Source organism: Mytilus galloprovincialis, chromosome 8 (assembly GCF_965363235.1).
Source record: "Mytilus galloprovincialis chromosome 8, xbMytGall1.hap1.1, whole genome shotgun sequence".
NCBI lineage: Eukaryota > Metazoa > Mollusca > Bivalvia > Mytilida > Mytilidae > Mytilus > Mytilus galloprovincialis.
The window spans coordinates 23,555,135-23,577,677 of NC_134845.1; the positions used below are offsets into that span (position 1 = coordinate 23,555,135).

At 34.4% G+C, this 22,543-nt stretch overlaps 1 protein-coding gene across 1 annotated transcript in view; it reads right to left on the reverse strand.

Annotated features, from left to right (window-relative positions):
- The window catches only part of LOC143085358 (uncharacterized), a 37,799-nt gene extending 16,338 nt beyond the window's left edge, over positions 1-21,461 (reverse strand). Inside the window, exons 1-5 of the mRNA XM_076261634.1 lie at positions 21,188-21,461; positions 18,929-19,068; positions 16,392-16,597; positions 13,075-13,182; positions 12,621-12,714 (exon numbers count right to left, since the gene is read on the reverse strand). Of these exons, the coding sequence (XP_076117749.1) occupies positions 12,621-12,714; positions 13,075-13,182; positions 16,392-16,597; positions 18,929-19,068; positions 21,188-21,204 (565 nt within the window). The 5' untranslated portion in view covers positions 21,205-21,461. The remainder of the gene's footprint in view (positions 1-12,620; positions 12,715-13,074; positions 13,183-16,391; positions 16,598-18,928; positions 19,069-21,187) is intronic.
- Positions 21,462-22,543: the final 1,082 nt, after the last annotated feature.

A 22,543-nucleotide genomic window follows, 5' to 3' on the forward strand; every position in this document is an offset into this window, starting at 1 on the left:
TTAGAAAAGGATTTTCAATTATGTCCAGGTCTCAGACGGTAACAGTGTGTTCTTAGAGATGAAATGACCCCATTAGAGCGCATGTACCCGTTCCAGCGCTCGGTAAATAACCTGTTACCTATCGTTACCCATTCGCTTTTAATGCGCGGGGTATACGGTGCACCTTGAAATAAATCGTTTTTTAATTGTGTTCAGGTCTCTGGTGGTAAGAATGTGTTCTTAGAGATGAAATTACCCTATTAGCGCGCATGTACCCGTTCCAGCGCTCGGTTAATACCCTGTTACATATTCGTTACCTATTCACTTATAATACGTTTGTTGTACGTTGCACCTTTTAGAAAAGGATTTTCAATTGTGTTCATGTCTCTGGTGGTAACAATGTGTTCTTAGAGATGAAATGACCCTATTAGCGCATATGTACCCGTTCCAGCGCTCGGTTAATACCCTGTTACCTATTCGTTACCTATGCGTTACTTATTCGCTTTATATACGTTTGTTGTACTTTGCACTTTTTAGAAAAAGAATTTTACTTGTTTTCATGTCTCTGGTGATAACAATGTGTAATTAGAGATGAAACGACCCTATTAGCGTGCATGAACCCGTTCCAGCGCTCGGTTAATACCCTGTTACCTATTCGTTACCTATTCGTTACCTATTCACTTATAATACATTTGTTGTACGTTGCCCCTTTTAGAAAAGGATTTTCACTTGTGTTCATGTCTCTGGTGGTAACAATGTGTAATTAGAGATGAAATGACCCTATTAGCGTGCATGTACCCGTTCCAGCGCTCGGTTAATACCCTGTTACCTATTCGTTACCTATTCGTTACTTATTCGCTTTATATACGTTTGTTGTACGTTGCACTTTTTAGAAAAAGATTTTTACTTGTATTCATGTCTCTGGTGGTAACAATGTGTAATTAGAGATGAAATGATCCTGTTAGCGCTTATGTACCCGTTCCAGCGCTCGGTTATTACCCTGTTACCTATTCGTTACCTATTCACTTATAATACGTTTGTTGTACGTTGCACCTTTTAGAAAAAGATTTTTACTTGTGTTCATGTCTCTAGTGGTAACAATGTGTAATTAGAGATGAAATGACCCTATTAGCGTGCATGTACCCGTTCCAGCGCTCGGATAATACCCTGTTACTTATTCGTTCCTTATTCGCTTTTAATGCGCAGGGTAAGTATACGTTGCACCTTGAAATAAATCGTTTTTTAATTGTGTTCATGTCTTTGGTGGTAACAATGTAATCTTAGAGACGAAATGACCCTATTAGAGTGCATGTACCCGTTCCAGCGCTCGGTTAATACTGTAAACCAACTTAATTTCGCGAGCGATTTATTTTCGCGATTTTCGCGAGTAGAAAAATAACGCGAAAATAAATCGTCGCGAATATGTAAAACTTGGATCTTTCCTTATTAAACTTCATCAAGTAAATCAGAAAATCGCGAAATTAAATAGCCGCGAATTGGTCAAGAAAGGGTAAAACGCGAAATAAAGTATTCGCGAAAATAAGTTGGTTTACAGTACCCTGTCATTTCGTCTCTAAGATTACATTGTTACCACCAAAGACATGAACACAATTAAAAAACGATTTATTTCAAGGTGCAACGTATACTTACCCTGCGCATTAAAAGCGAATAAGGAACGAATAAGTAACAGGGTATTATCCGAGCGCTGGAACGGGTACATGCACGCTAATAGGGTCATTTCATCTCTAATTACACATTGTTACCACCAGAGACATGAACACAAGTAAAAATCTTTTTCTAAAAGGTGCAACGTACAACAAACGTATTATAAGTGAATAGGTAACGAATAGGTAACAGGGTAATAACCGAGCGCTGGAACGGGTACATAAGCGCTAACAGGGTCATTTCATCTCTAATTACTCATTGTTACCACCAGAGACATGAATACAAGTAAAAATCTTTTTCTAAAAAGTGCAACGTACAACAAACGTATATAAAGCGAATAAGTAACGAATAGGTAACGAATAGGTAACAGGGTATTAACCGAGCGCTGGAACGGGTACATGCACGCTAATAGGGTCATTTCATCTCTAATTACACATTGTTACCACCAGAGACATGAACACAAGTGAAAATCCTTTTCTAAAAGGGGCAACGTACAACAAATGTATTATAAGTGAATAGGTTACGAATAGGTAACGAATAGGTAACAGGGTATTAACCGAGCGCTGGAACGGGTTCATGCACGCTAATAGGGTCGTTTCATCTCTAATTACACATTGTTATCACCAGAGACATGAAAACAAGTAAAATTCTTTTTCTAAAAAGTGCAAAGTACAACAAACGTATATAAAGCGAATAAGTAACGAATAGGTAACGAACAGGTAACAGGGTATTAACCGAGCGCTGGAACGGGTACATATGCGCTAATAGGGTCATTTCATCTCTAAGAACACATTGTTACCACCAGAGACATGAACACAATTGAAAATCCTTTTCTAAAAGGTGCAACGTACAACAAACGTATTATAAGTGAATAGGTAACGAATAGGTAACGAATAGGTAACGAATAGGTAACAGGGTATTAACCGAGCGCTGGAACGGGTACATGCGCGCTAATAGGGTCATTTCATCTCTAAGAACACATTCTTACCACCAGAGACCTGAACACAATTAAAAAACGATTTATTTCAAGGTGCACCGTATACCCCGCGCATTAAAAGCGAATGGGTAACGAATAGGTAACAGGTTATTTACCGAGCGCTGGAACGGGTACATGCGCTCTAATGGGGTCATTTCATCTCTAAGAACACATTGTTACCGTCTGAGACCTGGACATAATTGAAAAACCTTTTCTAACAGGTGAAACGTATAAAAAAATGTATTATAAGCGAATAGGTAACGAATAGGTAACGAATAGGTAACAGGGTATTAACCAAGCGCTGGAACGGGTACATGCGCGCTAATAGGGTCATTTCATCTCTAAGAACACATTCTTACCACCAGAGACCTGAACACAATTAAAAAACGATTTATTTCAAGGTGCACCGTATACCCCGCGCATTAAAAGCGAATAGGTAACGAATAGGTAACAGGTTATTTACCGAGCGCTGGAACGGGTACATGCGCTCGAATGGGGTCATTTTATCTCTAAGAACACATTGTTACCGTCTGAGACCTGGACATAATTGAAAATCCTTTTCTAACAGGTGCAACGTATAAAAAAATGTATTATAAGCGAATAGGTAACGAATAGGTAACATGGTATTAACCGAGCGCTGGAACGGGTACATGCGCGCTAATAGGGTAATTTCATCTCTAAGAACACATTCTTACCACCAGAGACCTGAACACAATTAAAAAACGATTTATTTAAAGGTGCACCGTATACCCCGCGCATTAAAAGCGAATAAGTAACGAATAGGTAACAGGTTATTTACCGAGCGCTGAAACGGGTACATGCGCTCTAATGGGGTCATTTCATCTCTAAGAACACATTGTTACCACCAGACATGAACACAATTAAAACACGATTTATTTCAAGTTGCAGCGTATACCCCGCGCATTAAAAGCGAATAGGTAACGAATAGGTAACAAGATTATTTACCGAGCACTGGAACGGGTACATGAGCGCTAATAGGGTAATTTCATCTCTAAGAACACATTGTTACCACCTGAGACATGGACATAATTGAAAATCCTTTTCTTACAGGTGAAACGTATAAAAAAATGTATTATAAGCGAATAGGTAACGAATAGGTAACGAATAGGTAACAGGGTATCAACCGAGCGCTGGAACGGGTACATGCGCGCTAATAGGGTCATTTCATCTCTAAGAACACATTCTTACCACCAGAGACCTGAACACAATTAAAAAACGATTTATTTCAAGGTGCACCGTATACCCCGCGCATTAAAAGCGAATAAGTAACGAATAGGTAACAGGTAATTTACCGAGCGCTGGAACGGGTACATGCGCTCAAATGGGGTCATTTCATCTCTAAGAACACATTGTTACCACCAGACATGAACACAATTAAAACACGATTTATTTCAAGTTGCAGCGTATACCCCGCGCATTAAAAGCGAATAGGTAACGAATAGGTAACAAGATTATTTACCGAGCACTGGAACGGGTACATGAGCGCTAATAGGGTAATTTCATCTCTAAGAACACATTGTTACCACCTGAGACATGGACATAATTGACAATCCTTTTCTAACAGGTGAAACGTATAAAAAATGTATTATAAGCGAATAGGTAACGAATAGGTAACGAATAGGTAACAGGGTATTAACCGAGCGCTGGAACGGGTACATGCGCGCTAATAGGGTCATTTCATCTCTAAGAACACATTCTTACCACCAGAGACCTGAACACAATTAAAAAACGATTTATTTCAAGGTGCACCGTATACCCCGCGCATTAAAAGCGAATAAGTAACGAATAGGTAACAGGTTATTTACCGAGCGCTGGAACGGGTACATGCGCTCAAATGGGGTCATTTCATCTCTAAGAACACATTGTTACCACCAGACATGAACACAATTAAAACACGATTTATTTCAAGTTGCAGCGTATACCCCGCGCATTAAAAGCGAATAGGTAACGAATAGGTAACAAGATTATTTACCGAGCACTGGAACGGGTACATGAGCGCTAATAGGGTAATTTCATCTCTAAGAACACATTGTTACCACCTGAGACATGGACATAATTGACAATCCTTTTCTAACAGGTGAAACGTATAAAAAAATGTATTATAAGCGAATAGGTAACGAATAGGTAACAGGGTATTAACCGAGCGCTGGAACGGGTACATGCGCGCTAAAAGGGTAATTTCATCTCTAAGAACACATTCTTACCACCAGAGACCTGAACACAATTAAAACACGATTTATTTCAAGGTGCACCGTATACCCCGCGCATTAAAAGCGAATAGGTAACGAATAGGTAACAGGTTATTTACCGAGCGCTGGAACGGGTACATGCGCTCTAATGGGGTCATTTCATCTCTAAGAACACATTGTTACCGTCTGAGACCTGGACATAATTGAAAATCCTTTTCTAACAGGTGCAACGTATAAAAAAATGTATTATAAGCGAATAGGTAACGAATAGGTAACGAATAGGTAACAGGGTATTAACCGAGCGCTGGAACGGGTACATGCGCGCTAATAGGGTAATTTCATCTCTAAGAACACATTCTTACCACCAGAGACCTGAACACAATTAAAAAACGATTTATTTAAAGGTGCACCGTATACCCCGCGCATTAAAAGCGAATAAGTAACGAATAGGTAACAGGTTATTTACCGAGCGCTGAAACGGGTACATGCGCTCTAATGGGGTCATTTCATCTCTAAGAACACATTGTTACCACCAGACATGAACACAATTAAAACACGATTTATTTAAAGGTGCACCGTATACCCCGCGCATTAAAAGCGAATAAGTAACGAATAGGTAACAGGTTATTTACCGAGCGCTGGAACGGGTACATGCGCTCTAATGGGGTCATTTCATCTCTAAGAACACATTGTTACCACCAGAGATATGAATTTAATTGAAAATCCTTTTCTTAAAGGTGCAACGTACAACAAACGTACTATAAGTGAATAGGTAACGAATAGGTAACGAATAGGTAACAGGGTATTAACCGATCGCTGGAACGAGTACATATGCGCTTATAGGGGTATTTCATCTATAAGAACACATTATTACCACCAGAGATATGAACACAGTTGGAAATCCTTTTCTAAAAGGTGCAACGTACAACAAACTTTTTAAAAGCGAATTAGTAACGAATATTTAACAGGGTATTATCCGACCGCTGGAACGGATACAAATGCACTTATAGAGTTATATCACCTCTAAGAGCCCAAATCTTCCACCAGAGACAACAAAACAATTGAAAATCATGTTTTAAAAGGTGCAACGTAAGATACACGTATTATAAGCGAATTATAAGCGAGTGATGGAACGAATTAAACAAGGTAATAGCATGCTCCGAAACGATGTACACCCTGCTTACATGTTTAACTCTACCACATTATGTAAGTATGTGCCTGTCCCTAGACAAGAGCCTGAAATTAAGTAGTTATCGTTTGTTTTTGTGTTACATATTTCCGTTTATTTTTTTGTATATGAAATACGGCCGTCAGTTTTGTTGTTTGAATTGTATGAGGTTGTCATGTCTGGGCCTTTTATAGGTGACTACACGGTTTGGGCTATGCTCATTGTTGAAGGCCGTACAGTGAACTATAGTTGATAATTTCTGTGTCATTTTGGTCTAATGTGGAGTGTTGTCTCATTGGCAATCATACCACATCTTCGTTTTTTAGCAAGCGCTAACACGGTGATTTCATCCCGTCGAACCAAGATCCATCTTCAAACATACGGACATAAAGCAGTTAAAAGATAGAACGTATAAAAAAACAAGTAAGGAACAAATGCGTATCGAACATGAAGTAAAAGGATCGGTTGAGCACAAACACATATAAATAAGTCATAAAAAGATCATTTTACCTCAACCAATTCAGAACTATTACCATATGTAAGACTATTAACAACTAGATTTGTAATTGCTAGCAATAACGGAAGGCACCCCTTCCCCCTATTACCAGGTGAGCGGCAGCCATTTTGACAATTCCAAAGTCAAAGAGAGCATCTACAGATGTCTAGTAACATTTTTGCAAAGTTTCATTAAGTTTGAACATTTTGAATTTTTGATATTTTTGCTGTTTCCATGGTTACGGCGGCCATTTTGAAAATTCTAACTTCAAAATCCAACTCTGCCTATGCCAGTTACCATTCCTGTAAAGTTTCATCCAGTTTGCGGAAAATTCTTATTTTTGAAATTTTTGACCTTTTTGCATTGTTTCCATGGTAACAAGACCTATTTTGGAAATTCCAACTCCAATGTTGCTCATCATTACTGTGAAGTTTCATGAAGTTTTGAGCATTTTTAGAATTTTGAAAATGTTGGTGTAGTTTCCATGGCAACATAGTAGTTCCAATGATCGCCAAAATCATCCAACACCTGTATATAGTGGGCACCTACATTGTTTTAAAATATGATGATTCTGAGTTGAAGCATATCCAAACAGTTCACCAAAAACCAAAAACTCATTTTTTTCACAATTGGGCCGTTTCCATGGTAACGGCAGCCATATTAAACTATTCCATGCCATAATTAAAAAGGGGGAAGGATATTAAAAATCAAATAAGTAACGAATAGGTAACGAATAGGGAATAGGGAATAGGTAACGAATATGTAACGAATAGGGAATAGGGAATAGGTAACGAATAGGCAACGAATAGGGAATAGGGAATAGGTAACGAATAGGTAACGAATAGGGAATAGGGAATAGGTAACGAATAGGCAACGAATAGGGAATAGGGAATAGGTAACCAACTTGACGCCCATTTACCAATATAAGTCTGAAAACTATTGAACATACCGGACAAGCGAATTTTTCAATTACTTTAGTTTTGAAATTGACAATATCAATTACCGTGCATCAACTTAGTGCGATAACTTTATAGTTTAAATGGATTTCTCATTATTATAAATAATGAATAAGATTTTCTATATCAAAGTTATCAGACAACAAAGCGTGCTAATGGAAAATATTAATTTGAAATAGCATTCTAATTTAACGTTCGACACGATAATCAGTTGTATTTTGCTATAATATGCAATTAGTCGAATGATATTAAATATTATAACTACAGTAATAATCTAATGGAAATAAGTTGCGTACAGTAAAACGGAACTAACTTTCCTAGTTTTCATAGAAAGACTATACTGAAAAGAGTGCTGAATTAATTACATATGTTAGGAATCATTGATGATTAACAATAAATGCAATGTACTATCAATTCAGCAATATTTACGATGTTTATGTTATTGTTAAGACAATCTGGACATAATGTAAATTCTCTATATATCGCAACACCAAACCAATTTTACCAAAAAAATACCTACTATATCTATAACGGTTTTTCAAATAAAATTGTTTAGGAGGCTCAAAATCAAAGATCGAGGATATTGTTGTTTTTTTACCTTTGAAAGTTTTGGATGCACCATATATCAACCTATGTGAAGGTGAATAGTGACATTCGAATTATTCTTCAAAAATGTCAAGGTTTAAATACATAAATACCATTGACCACTATTTGTTTTTCTCAAACATATGCTATACCAAAGCATGAGAAAATGCATGAACGGTACCAATTTAATTACATTACATTTCGATAGTCATGGGACTATTACTGATTAAAAAAAAAACTGTGATATCGAGAAGGTAAACTTATGCTTGTTTGTGTCTGCTTCTGCGTATACTGGTTCTAAAGAAATGATACTAACAAGGTTTCATGTTATTCGTGACCATTAAAGGGTGTTAGAAGAAGGTTTGGAAGTAGGTCTCATAATGGTCGGTGATAGGTATATCCATCTTGGACTACGATTTTAGAGCTGCGACTTATAGCGGAAAGTTTTGAATACATGTTTCTTAAATATCAATATACATAATTTAATAACGCAGTAAACTTATCGTAATGTGTAAGAAAAGTCAAGCTAAACATTCGGAGAACCTGCTGCTAAAGGTGAATTAGATTCTATGATGAATATTTTTTCAACCAAACCTCTACATTTTTGTATGTTCTTATTATCGATATCGTGTTAACTTCTACTCAAAGAGTTATTAGGTACAAACAGCAACACCATATTTAACTGCAATCGACGTTATAAGGTCACCATAACCATCTTTTGAAATCGTGTTGCAATTTCAATTATTTTCTTAGAAGTTACTGTTAAATAGTTTGAATGATTAGACTTGTATATACCATATCGATTTATTAAAAATTCTATTATTCGAAATTTACAAAACATGTTTGCATATACATTGCTTAATCATGTATGCCAACAAACCTTTCAATATCAGAGCGAAATCAATATAAGGCTAGTTCGTTTACAAACAAATATTATGTTTTTGCATTTCGATACTAATCAAATAGTTGAGGCTTCATTAAATAAGAAGTAAACATTTCTCTACATATTTGGTTTACAAAGCTAATTAATACTGGAACTAGTTTCAAATGAATTTTATTCATTAGAGTCCAGGAAGTGTTATATCATTAGTAAAGTAAAAGAATCACGGCAAATAATTTCACACGAAATTTGTCAACTGAAATAAATGTGAGAATTAATATTCAGAAAAATTTCATTCAATTCTTCACACCAAAAAAATATATAGATAAAATATAAAACGTAGTTCCCTTTTCAATGTGCAATGTTCAATGCACAGTCAAAGGTGAGGACATATTCGACGAAGACAAACTTCAATCTTATGTTATGTATATATAGGGAACATGTTAATTTTTAACGTTACAAGACGTTTCTGTACCCACGAATTCCACGAAAACATCAATCGAATAATAATGAATCCACAGTAAATGAAAAGAAAATTTCGTTTTTGTACATTTGTATTGTTAAGGTTCTAGAACGATTGACTAATTCACTGTAATGAAAGTTTATTTGTATGAAGCTTTATATTTCATCATGAATACATCTTAAACAAACGAGTCATCGAAACCTTTTAAAAACAGTTGTTTTAATTATCTTTGCAGGGACCTAATTGTTTCGTTTTGATATAATCAATTAAATTTTCACTGCATTCCTTTAAATTGTTTTTTTTTTTAAATGATAATCAGAATTCATTGGTCCTAAAACATTATCTTCTGTTTTGATTTTTCTGATATTGATCTTGTAAGCTCGGATCTCTAATTTGGTATTGAATTTGTCATTTATACCTTAAGACATTGAATCTAAAATTATCTTTCAATAATTTAGTCTTTTCTCCATTGCGTATACCTGATCTTCAAAAATATATATGTTTTGTCATCAATATAGTCTAGTTAATCGTAAAATGATAAATAATTGAGCAATGACGTTGTACAAAAGAAACTCTCCAAATCACAATATTGATAACTAAATTGTTTTAAGTGCTCGTAATTACGGCAACATAACGAAACATATATTGCTGGATGTAATATCCTGCATATGTATTGAATAACACTTCAAATTTAGAACTTAATCAATATCACTATGTACTTTCAACAATAAAATCATGTTTATTAAATGTAAATTTTCATGCCAAATAAGATTTCATTAAAACTGGAAACATGTATCACCACTTCTCTCGGAGTTCGTTCTTTATACAAGTCTAACTAGCGTGAAATGCATTGTTACTTACATTCCCCGGTCTACTGACCGAGAAATCATCAGTTTTCAAAAGTCAAGAGAAATGTAATTGTACTTTCTATTGGTGACGGGTTAAAAACGATAGTGATCGGAGGCTAAAATAAGTATTGGCTAAATTCAAAGTTGATCGATCTTTTCCCTTTTAACTAGATACAAAGGTACAAAGGAAAACGTTATGAGAAACGTATGCTTGAAAATATACATATAGGGATTCTGTCTTTTGAGATTTTTTTCTTATTTAATATTAGAGGGAAAGGTAGGTTTTATACAAAACTAAACAAGAACAATCAATTTACTTAATTTTAGGGAAAACAATACAATCAAACCCTAGTGCACACAATATTGCACATATCAAATAACTTAAGCGACATAAACCGGTCGGAAAACCGGAGTAGACGAAAACAACGGTTCTTGTAGGTTAAGTAGTTTTATAATATTAAAAATATTTGGACTGTATTCTTTACAAATGAAGGCAACAGTAGTATACCAGTATCCAAAAGTCATAAATCGATTGAGAGAGAAAAAAATCCGGGTTACAAATTAAAATCGAAGGAAACGCATAAACTACATTTTTGTATCAGAGGAAAACAAAAGAACAACAGGACACTGAAATGCAACAGAGACAAACGCCAACAGCCATTGAAATGAACTATTTGATAATAACTTTCATATTCCTAACTTTGAACCGGAAATTTTAAGAAACAAAATTGGTTTTATGGCTAGGAAAACCTCCCGCTTATATAACGATGTTTAAAAATATCGCTAAAATGACTACATTAAGTGACAGAAATACAACAAAAACACACGCAAGAACACTCATCACAGAGAAACAAAAAAACAAATAATGCAATAATCGACAAAACTTACAAACCACAGAACATCTACGTACATCTTCCTTAAACGAGAGACACCACGGTACATCACAAACAGTGACGCACTTACGTAACGGACATGTCTAAACAATGTTCTTGATAATGGTGATATTGAAAGGCAATTTTATAAAACGATAAGACATTACACATTATCTAACCGAAACCATAACAGAAACTTTAAAAATAAATACATGATTGTTGGATGTACAAATTACCGAGACACAAACTAAACGCAAATTAGACACGGTACAACAGTCATATTCGGGAATAGGTCAAGTTTTTATAATTTATAGACAGACGACATAGTTTTAAACTACAATATAAGACGCTGTAAAAATGTCATTCGTTAGTTTAGACACAGACATATCGTATATATTAACCAATTCGAGATGGTGTCCATACAATGTACGGAATGTCATTCTAAACTATCCTCTCATAAGTCTGTTGGAGCAGTCTCTGCGTAATGAGCACACTCCTGTATGTCAGTCTGTATAGTTTCGACCATTACATATCAATTGAGATATGAAAACACCAAAACGGCGGATCAGAGGGTATGTTACTGCTGAGAAATTTGAAAGTTGCAAGTTGAAATCATCTCGTTTGCTAGGGATTATAGTGTGATTTCGTCCATCTGTGTCAATAACTGCTATATAATATAAAACTCGCTCAAACATTCGATTTACCCTTGTTTATTATTAGTTTTTAAATTTCGTAATGTCTAATTTTTCTATGAACTGGTTTGTTGACAGATGTATGTATTTTCACTGTTCGTTTTTTTTATAGGCTCTGTCTGTATTTCTACAACTTTTGATATATTTTCTGGAAATACAACTTTATTTTTATATGGTTGTTTAGATATCATTCCAGCTTTTTATGGTTAGGGTTGAAGCATCATTCTTATTTTTTTTAAGTATTAAAAGAACAGCTGAAAATGATCCAAATAATTATGAGCTTGTCAGTTGCGCAAAGTAAAGTTTTGTGCAAACAGCATAAACAGGGCTGAATTCAGATGAGAATAGTTTCACGATGTTCAAATCTGGCATATTGGTTAAAAAACCGAAACTGAGTTAATTGGATATACTCCATCGGTTTTAGTCGTTCTTCCTCATAACTCTGTCGGAGCATACCGCTGCTCCGTCAATATAACAAAGATGTTCATGTCTTTGTATCTGATGAGGTTCTGAACGAATTAAGATTGATGAGTACAAATATATCTCTTAAATTAACTATTAATATTACTAAAACTATTTTTTTAGATATAGGTTTTCATTGTTTTTGTCTCAATAACATAAGACAAAAAAGAAAGTTTAAGATTCAACTGTTCAGAATAGCACTGTTTTTAAAAGGTGATAAATTAAAGAAGGTATTGTAATTAACCAAGAAAGTCAGTTGACACTATAACCTGTACAATCATTTCAAAAATACTAGGACTATAAACCTTTACTCGAATTCAATGATGGCTAGACAAAACGTGATAAGTTAGTCAGTATATAGAACTTACCAGATATATCTAGTTTGGTTATTATTCTGTTATTCGATAAGGCTTCATCGAGTAACACAGCACCTCCTGTCGATAAGTTGTTGTTACTTAAATTCTGCAATTTAACATCATTTTTATAGCTAAAGTATTAAAGTTATCCATAAATCGTATTCTCATTATAAAAAAAGTTCCCAATACATAACATAATTCTCTGGAGCTGACGAAGAGAGACCAACTTTTCCGACAGCTAATGTTTTCACATAGTAAAACTGTATAAAGAAGAATAAAAGAGACCACGATTTCTATAAAAACTCGGTGAATATACAGAAGGAAAATTTTCCCATCTCCCAAATCCCAGGAATGCATGAACCCAAGCCAAATTTGGCAATTTGTTCGGAACTTTCCATGCCGACTTGAACATTAGAATGTATAAAGTAAAATCATACAAGTACTGAACTCAGAGGAAAATACTTACTAAATCAGTAATAACAATATTTTCTTGCAATGTTTGTAAGATATGCGCCAGTCCTTCACTAGATATGTCGTTATTAGATATGTCCAGTCGCTGTACCGTTGTGTTACTCTGTAATAATCAAAGTGAAAGGTATAAACACAGTCAACAGCAAATATATTGTTGTCCCTTTGTGAAATTTAACTTTTTATGTTTTCGTTAATGAAAAAGGATTTCGGCATTTTTTATTACTGATGTTACACCCTATGAGAATCTGGATATGAGCGGGGCCCTTACTGAAAAAATCAGCCTCCTGCAAACATTTGCTGCAAGTCTGCTGCGAACTTGCTGCAGACTTGCAGCGAACATAGAGTCCGTGTTTGCGGCGTGTTTGCTCCAAATACGTTGCAGGTCTGCTGCAAACAATTTACCATGCAAATGAGTGTTTGCCGCAGACCTGCTGCAAACATTTATATGCAAATAAGTGTTTGCTGCAGACCTGCTGCAAACATATTTATGCAAATTAATATTTCTCCTGCCTGTTTGCTGCAGACCTACTGCAAACATTTTTATTCAAATCAATCTGTTATACAATTAACCAATGTCATGTCATGCATGTTGTGTACACATCATTTTATCTATATTACACAGCAAATTCTTAAAAAGTTGTTACATCCATTCATTCATAAAATAATTCAATTACTTTATCATTTGAAAAATTGTCATAGCATAAGTTTATACCCTTTAACATGTTTAATAAGTTAAATTAATTCCAAGTACGTTCTCAAATGAATTACATGCATGAATCTAAAGTTAAAAAGATTTATTTGAAAATTTCTTTGCTCATGTATATGATTATATACAGCTATAGTTAAACTAAAATTGTCACAAAATTCAACTAGACTTACATATATTTTGTAAGTAATAATCTCTAAGCATATGAGGGAGTACTGTATATTGCATGGTTACATATTTGAAAATGTATGTTGAACCTCATGAACCTCATGCAGATATCTATCTGTGGAAGGAATGAATTTCATAAGTTAACATTCTACGATGGATATGTACTTACAAATAATGTCTTTAAAAACTTATCTGTTAATTGCCAAACTATAATGCCTCCCTGAACACTAATATATATCATGACACAAACATCACCAACATTTTCAAATTTCAGGAAGTTACCAATAGGCATGCTCAGTCGTTTTATGTAGTTTCTTGCAATGCTCTTGCAAACATATAAAATTGTCAAAGATTCCTGCAATCTAGCTGCGAACATCCCTAATATTCTAGTTTTTCCTGCAATCTTACTGCAAACATATTTGTTTCTGCAAGCTTGTCGCAAGCTTGCAGCAAAAAGCTGCAATGTTTGCAGGAGGTTTGCAGCTAGCTGCGAACATCTGCAAACATTATTCAAAGGGTTCCTGCAAGCATTTTATTTGCAGCAGACCTGCAGCAAGTTTGCAGCAGATCTGCTGCAAACATTTCAGTTCTGTAAGGGGGTCCTTCATTTTCTGTTTTCATTCAATTGTTCAATGACCGGAATGAAACAAAAAGAGTTGTTTATCTTTATCGAGTTGATTTTTTTTTATCCTAAAAGTTTTTAGAAATCTTAAAAACGTGTTTTATCAGAACCTGCAAATCATTAAAATTAAACAGTTGGAATAAATAATAAAATTAATGATCGGTTCCAAATTGATTAATAATATTAATGTATAAGATATATGATACAGTGACTGATTTCTTGGGGTTTTGCGGTACAAATTGCATAATAAAGACAATGGACTAAAAAATAACACTATATCTGTTCAATAAAAAAATGATCTATCGTTTGATATTTTTACAGGTCTTTTGTCATTTTTGTTTTTAGAATTTGAAAAAAAACATTTGATATTCGATTTTAAATAATGTAATCGCAGTGCTCAGTGTGTGCATGAAACCATTACAGAAAGACAGCCGTGAAATCTCATAAATATAAAATCTATAATGATACATTTTCTGCAAATTGCATCAGGTTAAAAATCCATGCCGCTGTAACAATACAAAATTCACCAAACGGAGATTGATTTAGAAATATAGATTAAATGATTGGTGTTTAATGCCACTTTCAGTACTATTGCGCTATTTCATGGGATCATTTTGTATTGGAATATGAATCAGCTTTATTTGAAAACTGTTATGTATTCGGTTGAAGCAATATGCTGAATAATTTTAGCAGTACATGAACCTACCACTAGCGCTATTGCTACTGACTTCACATCATCGTTTACCTACCACAAGTGCTATTGCTACTGACGTCACACCACCACCGTTTAACTACCACTAGGCTACTGTCCCTACTGACTTCTCACCATCGTGTACCTACCGCTAGCGCTATTGCTATTGACTTCACATCATCGTTTACCTACCACAAGTACTATAGCTACTGACTTCACATCATCGTTTACCTACCACAAGTACTATTGCTACTGATTTCACATCATCGTATATCTACCACAAGTGCTATTGCTACTGACGTAACACCTCCGTTTACCTACCACTAGTGCTATTGCTACTGACTTCAAACCACCGTGTACCTACCACAAGTGTTAATGCTACTGACTTCACACCATCGTGTACCTACCACTAGTGATATTGCTATTGACTTCACACCATCGTGCGTCTACACCTAGTACTATTGCTACTGATTTCACACCATCGTGTACCTACCACTAGTGTTATTGCTATTGACTTCACACCATCGTGTATTTACCACTAGTGCTATTGCTAATGACTTCACACCATCGTGCGTCTATCCCTAGTGTTATTGCTACTGACTTTACACCATCTTGTACCTACCACTAGTACCATTGGCTACTGACTTCACACCATCGTGCGTCTACCCCCTAGTGTTATTGCTACTGACTTTACACCATTGTGTACTAACACTAGCGCTATTGCTACTGACTTCACTCCATCGTGTACCTACCACTAGTGTTAATGCTAATGACTTCACACCATCATGTACCTACCCCTAGTGCTATTGCTACTTCTCACCATTTTGTACCTAACACTAGCGCTATTGCTCCTGATTTCACACCATCGTGTAGTGGTATTGCTTCTGACGTCACACTACCGTGTACCTACCACTAGTGTTATTGCAACTGACTTCACACAATCGTGTACCTACCGCTAGTTCTATTACTACTGACTTCACACAATCGTGTATCTACCTCTAGTGTTTTTGCTACTGATTTTTCTCCACCGTGTTCCTACACCTAGTGATATTGCTAATGACTTTACATCATCGTCTTCCTACCCCTAGTGTTTATGCTACTGATTACACACCATCTTGTACCTACCACTAGCGCTATTGCTACTGACTTCACACCATCGATGCCCAATCCGTGATGTGATAAATCTATATGGGTTCTTTTAAGTCGACGAAAAAAGTAGGTAGACGGTACTTTATCGAAATAACGACATGATTTCACATAGACTTGCTGACAAAGTACTGTATTATGTTTAACTGAATGATTTCCCGGGAACGACAACGATTGGTTCTCATCTGCAAAAGAAAAGTCGCGGAAGTAAATTCGATAGAATAAAGCAGAATTGTAATATAATAAATAATACAATGTATATCTAGAATAAAATAGCAGGTTTATCTTTTATTTTGGTAGAGTATAATAACTATCTTACTCGACTTAATATTGATATATATCTATATGAATAAGTTTGTAATAGAAATTATAAGGGGTTTAAAAAAGGAGACGATATTCAATTCAATAACTATTTTTATTTTATCAACATGTCGAAATTAAATTTATTTCATTAAATCCGTTTTTAAGTGCTTTTACAACCAATTGTAGACTTCGGGGTTAATCTGATTGTATCGCGATTAGGTGTGAACATTTTAGATTCTATTTTGACAATAATTCTGTAAATCATACAATTCAATCACTTAAATGAAAGTCACTTCAAAATTTGAAGATTGAACTGTTTCAAGTGTTTATGGGACTTCCATTATTGATAAAATTTATTGCTGGCATGACCTCACATAAATGTCGTTAGTCATCACGAAATTAAACCATTGACTGTCCTGAAAAGGTCGAATATTTCATATTGTAAAAAAGATGTGAAAATTATGTAATTCATCATGTAAAACTACCATACTAAATATGATATATCATTATCATCATGAATTGACAATTGGTATTTTAAGCATGTTTTTCTATTGTCGACCTTTTACCAGTGCTCGTTTTGTATTTATTTGTAAACGTTTTTGATTAAAAATGAATTTGAAATAAATTAGCATTGTTGTTGTCGAAATCTTTCTACAAAAACATCATTTAAACGAACTATGAAATAAACATTCACCCTTAATATATATATGCATCATTCGAAAACGTATCAAAATAAAATGTTCATAAATAATTATACTTAGAATGCAGAAAGATGTGGCGGATTTAGGGAGAGATGCTTTTGTATGGGGACATATGCATGATATGGGTTGAACCTCCTTTTTATATGACTTGCATGTGTTTGGTTCCCCTTTTAAAAATGGCTTGACCCGCGACCTATATAGGGTAAAGGCACAGCCTATATGTACCAAAGTAAAACACATATGATACACACGATAAAATGGCGCCTACATTTTCCAATCCGAAAACCTTTAATTGTCAAGTGATTTATGTCCCATATCTATGCTTAAAAAGACAATGAAATATTTGTGTTTAGAATCCAGGCGCAACTGTTATGTGCATATTTTAAAAACACGAAAACGTCTTCTTGTGATATAACCAATTTTATTTGCTAATTAAGAAGCGGAATAAAATAATTTAAGACAGCAGGGAAGATTAACTTTGTAGTTTTATAGCTTTAACTGATAAAAAGAATGAGAACTTTATATTGTAAATTTTACGATGTCTCTGAAGTGACCAGTGGGTCAGATTTGTATAACATTGCTATTTGATTAATTGTCTAAATTGTATAACCCTTTTTCACGTGTAGAAAACCATGTGAGTGGATTCCTTACTTCTTATTGGTCAATGATCTTGCGGGGCCAGCACAAGTTTACGTGCCATGTGTGCACTTCCTTTTATCATTAACTTTCGTCTTGATAACTTGTGATTCTAAAACATTGCGTGAAATTTAAATTTCCCACCCGCAAACCTCCCTTTATTTTATCTTTACAAGTAGTTTAGTAAATAGATTTTTTTTAGTTGGGCAGATTTTTCTCCCCACCTTTGCTATTATTTGTCATTTATTCAATTGATATGATTTTAGTTGATGTAATTTCGTATAAATTATGTATTATAATTGCATATTAATTAGGAACTTTTATGTTTTATTTGCAAATTGTAATTTTTTGCATTTTTTTATTTTGAATAAATGACCTTTTTTCGTCAATCTTGTTTTTATAGATATAGCAAAACAAGCTCAAACTCTGGCTGACATGTTTAGATGTCAATAAGTTTATGGTATCTGTCTGTCTGTCTTAAAAATATGTCTGTGTGCGAGACCTACACGCTGTTGTTAATGATTTAACTTGCAACTCCCCCACATGAAGATTTAATCATGTAAGTCAATTTTCGGTGTTATCTGCTCTCTCGTCGGGTTATTGTCTCTTTGCAATATTCCCCCTTTTCATTTTAATATAAAAATGAAGATGTGGTATGTTTGCCAATGAGACAACTCTCCACAAGAGACCAAAATGACATAGAAATTAACAACTATAGGTCACCGTACGACATTCAACAATGAGCAATGCCCATACCCTATAGTCAGCTATAAAAGGCCCCGAAATGACAATTTAACTCTTTCTGTTCATATTTATTGGATATAAAAACATGTCATATTTACAAACCCCGACAGAACTAGATACCAATTAACTCACCATCGGAGGATGTAGAATCAGAAGACGAGTAATCAGAGTCCCCTAGATCTAGAAATTCATCATCAAATTCATCCTTTTGTGGAGGCTTTGCTGGCTCAGACTTTGGACGTGTGTAAGATTTGAAACGAATCCTTCTATTTCTGAAAATTTTTAAAAAATCGATAAGTATCATACATTTAGTCACTTAATTAAAGCAATATCACTTACGTAGTGTATTTAAAAATGCAGTATAGATGATTATGTTGTAATTTGTACGTGTCTTTTTGGTATATGTCGCTTTATGTCTGTTCTATTCTATCATAAAATGTTTTTTTGTTAAACTTCACGGAGAGATATATGCCTAATCGAAAGGGTCGACCGGGGTATAGCATATGTCTTATCAGCGGATGTATTATATATATTACCAGCCACGTCTTGTCGGAATAGGGACTTAAACACTGGCGAATCGTGTGGCTCTAGAACTCGACTATAACTCTAGGCTTACCATTTATGTATAAAATCTTTCGTAGGGCGACATGACATGAACATGATTTCCTGTACAATGTTAGAATTATCACAGTCTTCAATATTATACGATAAAAAGAAGTTTATTAATTGAGCCATGAACAGAAATGTTTTACAATGTTCAATTTGATTGAGTCGATATTGACAGAAACTGCTTGATATTTTACAATCAAATCATGGTTTTTCAATTAATGTAATTAATCGCTAAAACTTAGATTTGTCATAATCAACCTTAGACAGTTAATGCGTGAATTATTATACGGATCCACCATGACAGGCATAGCTGCCATTTGGAGATACAGCGGCCGATATTGGAGTGATCAACTTCTAAATCTGCAAAAGTACTTTGAGCTAGCTATCAGTTACCATACATGCAATAATTTACACATTGTTTCGTATTGTTTTACTGATTAATCGTTTTTCTATAAATTTAAGTAATTTTTTTATATTTTTTATAGAATACATGTATGTTCTTTTCGGAATCTTTTTATTGTTTAGTAATGGAGTTTTAAATTTGGTAAAATTGAGTAAGCACGCATCCAGTTTACTTGAGCTACATTTTGTACAATGATGATTTTTAGAAGAGATTTTTATATAAAGTAGTCAGTATCATATAGACCATTGATTGTTTTAAAAGATATACCCTGAAGAATATTATATTATAGTTGTTTCCTACAGTATACACAATATAGCTAGGAATTATGAATACCCTTGGATAATTGGCGCCAGTTTTTATCAGATTTAGTTATAACACTAAAACAAAATCAAACTAATAGATTTACAACAAACAAGTACCAAACAAATTAATCATTGAATTGTTTTACATTGTCATTTTGGGGCCTTTTATGGCTGACTATGTGGTATGGGCTTTGCTCATTGTTGAAGGCCGTACGGTGGCCTATAATGTTAATTTCTGTGTCATTTGGTCTCTTGTGGACAGTTGTCTCATTGGCAATCATACCGCATCTTCTTTTTTATAATCATTTCAAATGCAATGGTATTATTATTAAATTGTCTCGAGGTTACATAATGTAAGAATATATTATCTTGTACTTTGTTCATGTTTGACGAATATGGTTCAAGAAAGATCTTTTTCAAGACAATACAGCCGAACATGATGAAATGAACGAATCCACACATCTATTGTCAGAAAACACAGTGAGCTGTCCTGTTTCTACATGTGCTTCTAATGTAAATGATAGATTCAGTTTAATTTCGATGATCGAGAAGGTTGGACGAATTTAGTGTGAAGAATAATTCCCCGGTATTATGAATATTCATTGTTTTAATAACCTCCAATCATTTTTGTAAAGGGGGGGGGGGGGGGGGTGACACACATTTACACATAACCATGGTTCATGTTGAGGTTTGGAGATATTCTTATGTTTTTGGCGAATATTCATTGTTAAATGGCACACACTGTGACTGTGCTCAATGTTGTTTTGTTTTTTTTCTATTTGTATTTTGGGGTATCATTTTTTTCAAATTTCCATCCTTTATTTCTAATAATATTTTTTTACTGAAGTGCAGGTCTTTTCCCTTGATTTAGGGTTTAAAAATTCTAATTATTTACACGAAAGGAGATGTTCGATGATTGTCAATGATTGAATCTACTACTGAATATACAAACACCATTAAGGTATACAATACAAACACCATGTAAACAAAAGTCAATATTTAAAATAAAACAGTTTTTCCTTTCAAAATTAATAATTTGATCTGTAGAGGTTATAAAAAAATTAATTAAAAACTAACCTTGATGCTGCTTCCATTAAAATCTCCAGTTTTACACCATTTTTAAAAATAATAGTTTCTTCGACTACGACTGATACGCCTGGTTTTATTTAAATTGTCTCGGCATATTACACCTTGAATGTTATTTGCATCCTGTGATCAATACACCATCATTTAAAGTAGACTTAAAACATTGTGTTCGTGGTAATCTATTGAATTTTAAACAGCCCTGTAGGTTTTACACTTTCCTGTCGATAATCACAACAAACCAATATTTATATAACATTCCATTAGAAAAGATTCACTCTGTTGAATTCTTTCTTTTGTTCATTATTTTTCTTTTATGAAGAACTCGAATATTCATAAAGATTATGAATATTTTTCTTCTTTTTTGTTTTCTAAGCGAAAGTTTTTACATAATTACGATGTTCAAAGCTAACAGTTTCTTTATCTTAATACGTAACAACTTTATTGAATAGCATCTATTACTCGTCGCCTCATTTTGAAAAAGAGGGTCATTTGGTGTATTGTTCTCTAAGAGTTATTCGTAAAAATAAAAAAAATAAAAATCACAAAATTTCGCTCTTAGCACAAGCTACACTGAAAACCGAAACCGATTTGATATCGTATATAAGAATCCCATTGATCTGTACGTAGATATTACTGAAACTATTTCAAAATGGTCCATTGCCAGAAAATAAGCATCGTATACATGCCAGAAAATAAGCATCGTATACATGCCAGAAAATAAGCATCGTATACATGCCAGAAAATAAGCATCGTATACATGCCAGAAAATAAGCATCGTATACATGCCAGAAAATAAGAATCGTAAGCATGCCGGAAAATAAGCATCGTAGTAATGGTTATTAAAAAGAAAATTGGAGGCATGCAAAGCCTTTATCCTATCGTCGATTCCAAAACTGTGTTTTTTTATTCTGTTTTTGTCTGCAGAACTGCACCAAGTATAAATGCCTTTGAACACAGGGAGCTAAAGATGTACATAATTAACAAGAAGAAAATAACCAATGCATTCTACTAAATGGGTTTCAAAAACCTTGAAGCAGAGGAAATTTCATGCAAGAATGATACTGCATACTTTTAAAACACACACACACACATATACAGCGGCAAGACAGTATGTGTGCAAATAATGATCACTAGATAAACACTGTGGTTACATGTGATAACCGTGCTAAAAGAGATCGAAAGTATGGATGTCAATGATTTTTATGAAGTGTTTTAGCTTCTAGTTTTCTCTTGATTTCCGTCTGTAACTAACTAAAGCAGATATTTTAATCTGTATTGAAAATCTATAGTTGACTGCGATCGAACAGCATCGTTTTATTCATTTTGAAAGCCGTTCTTGCAAAGGCT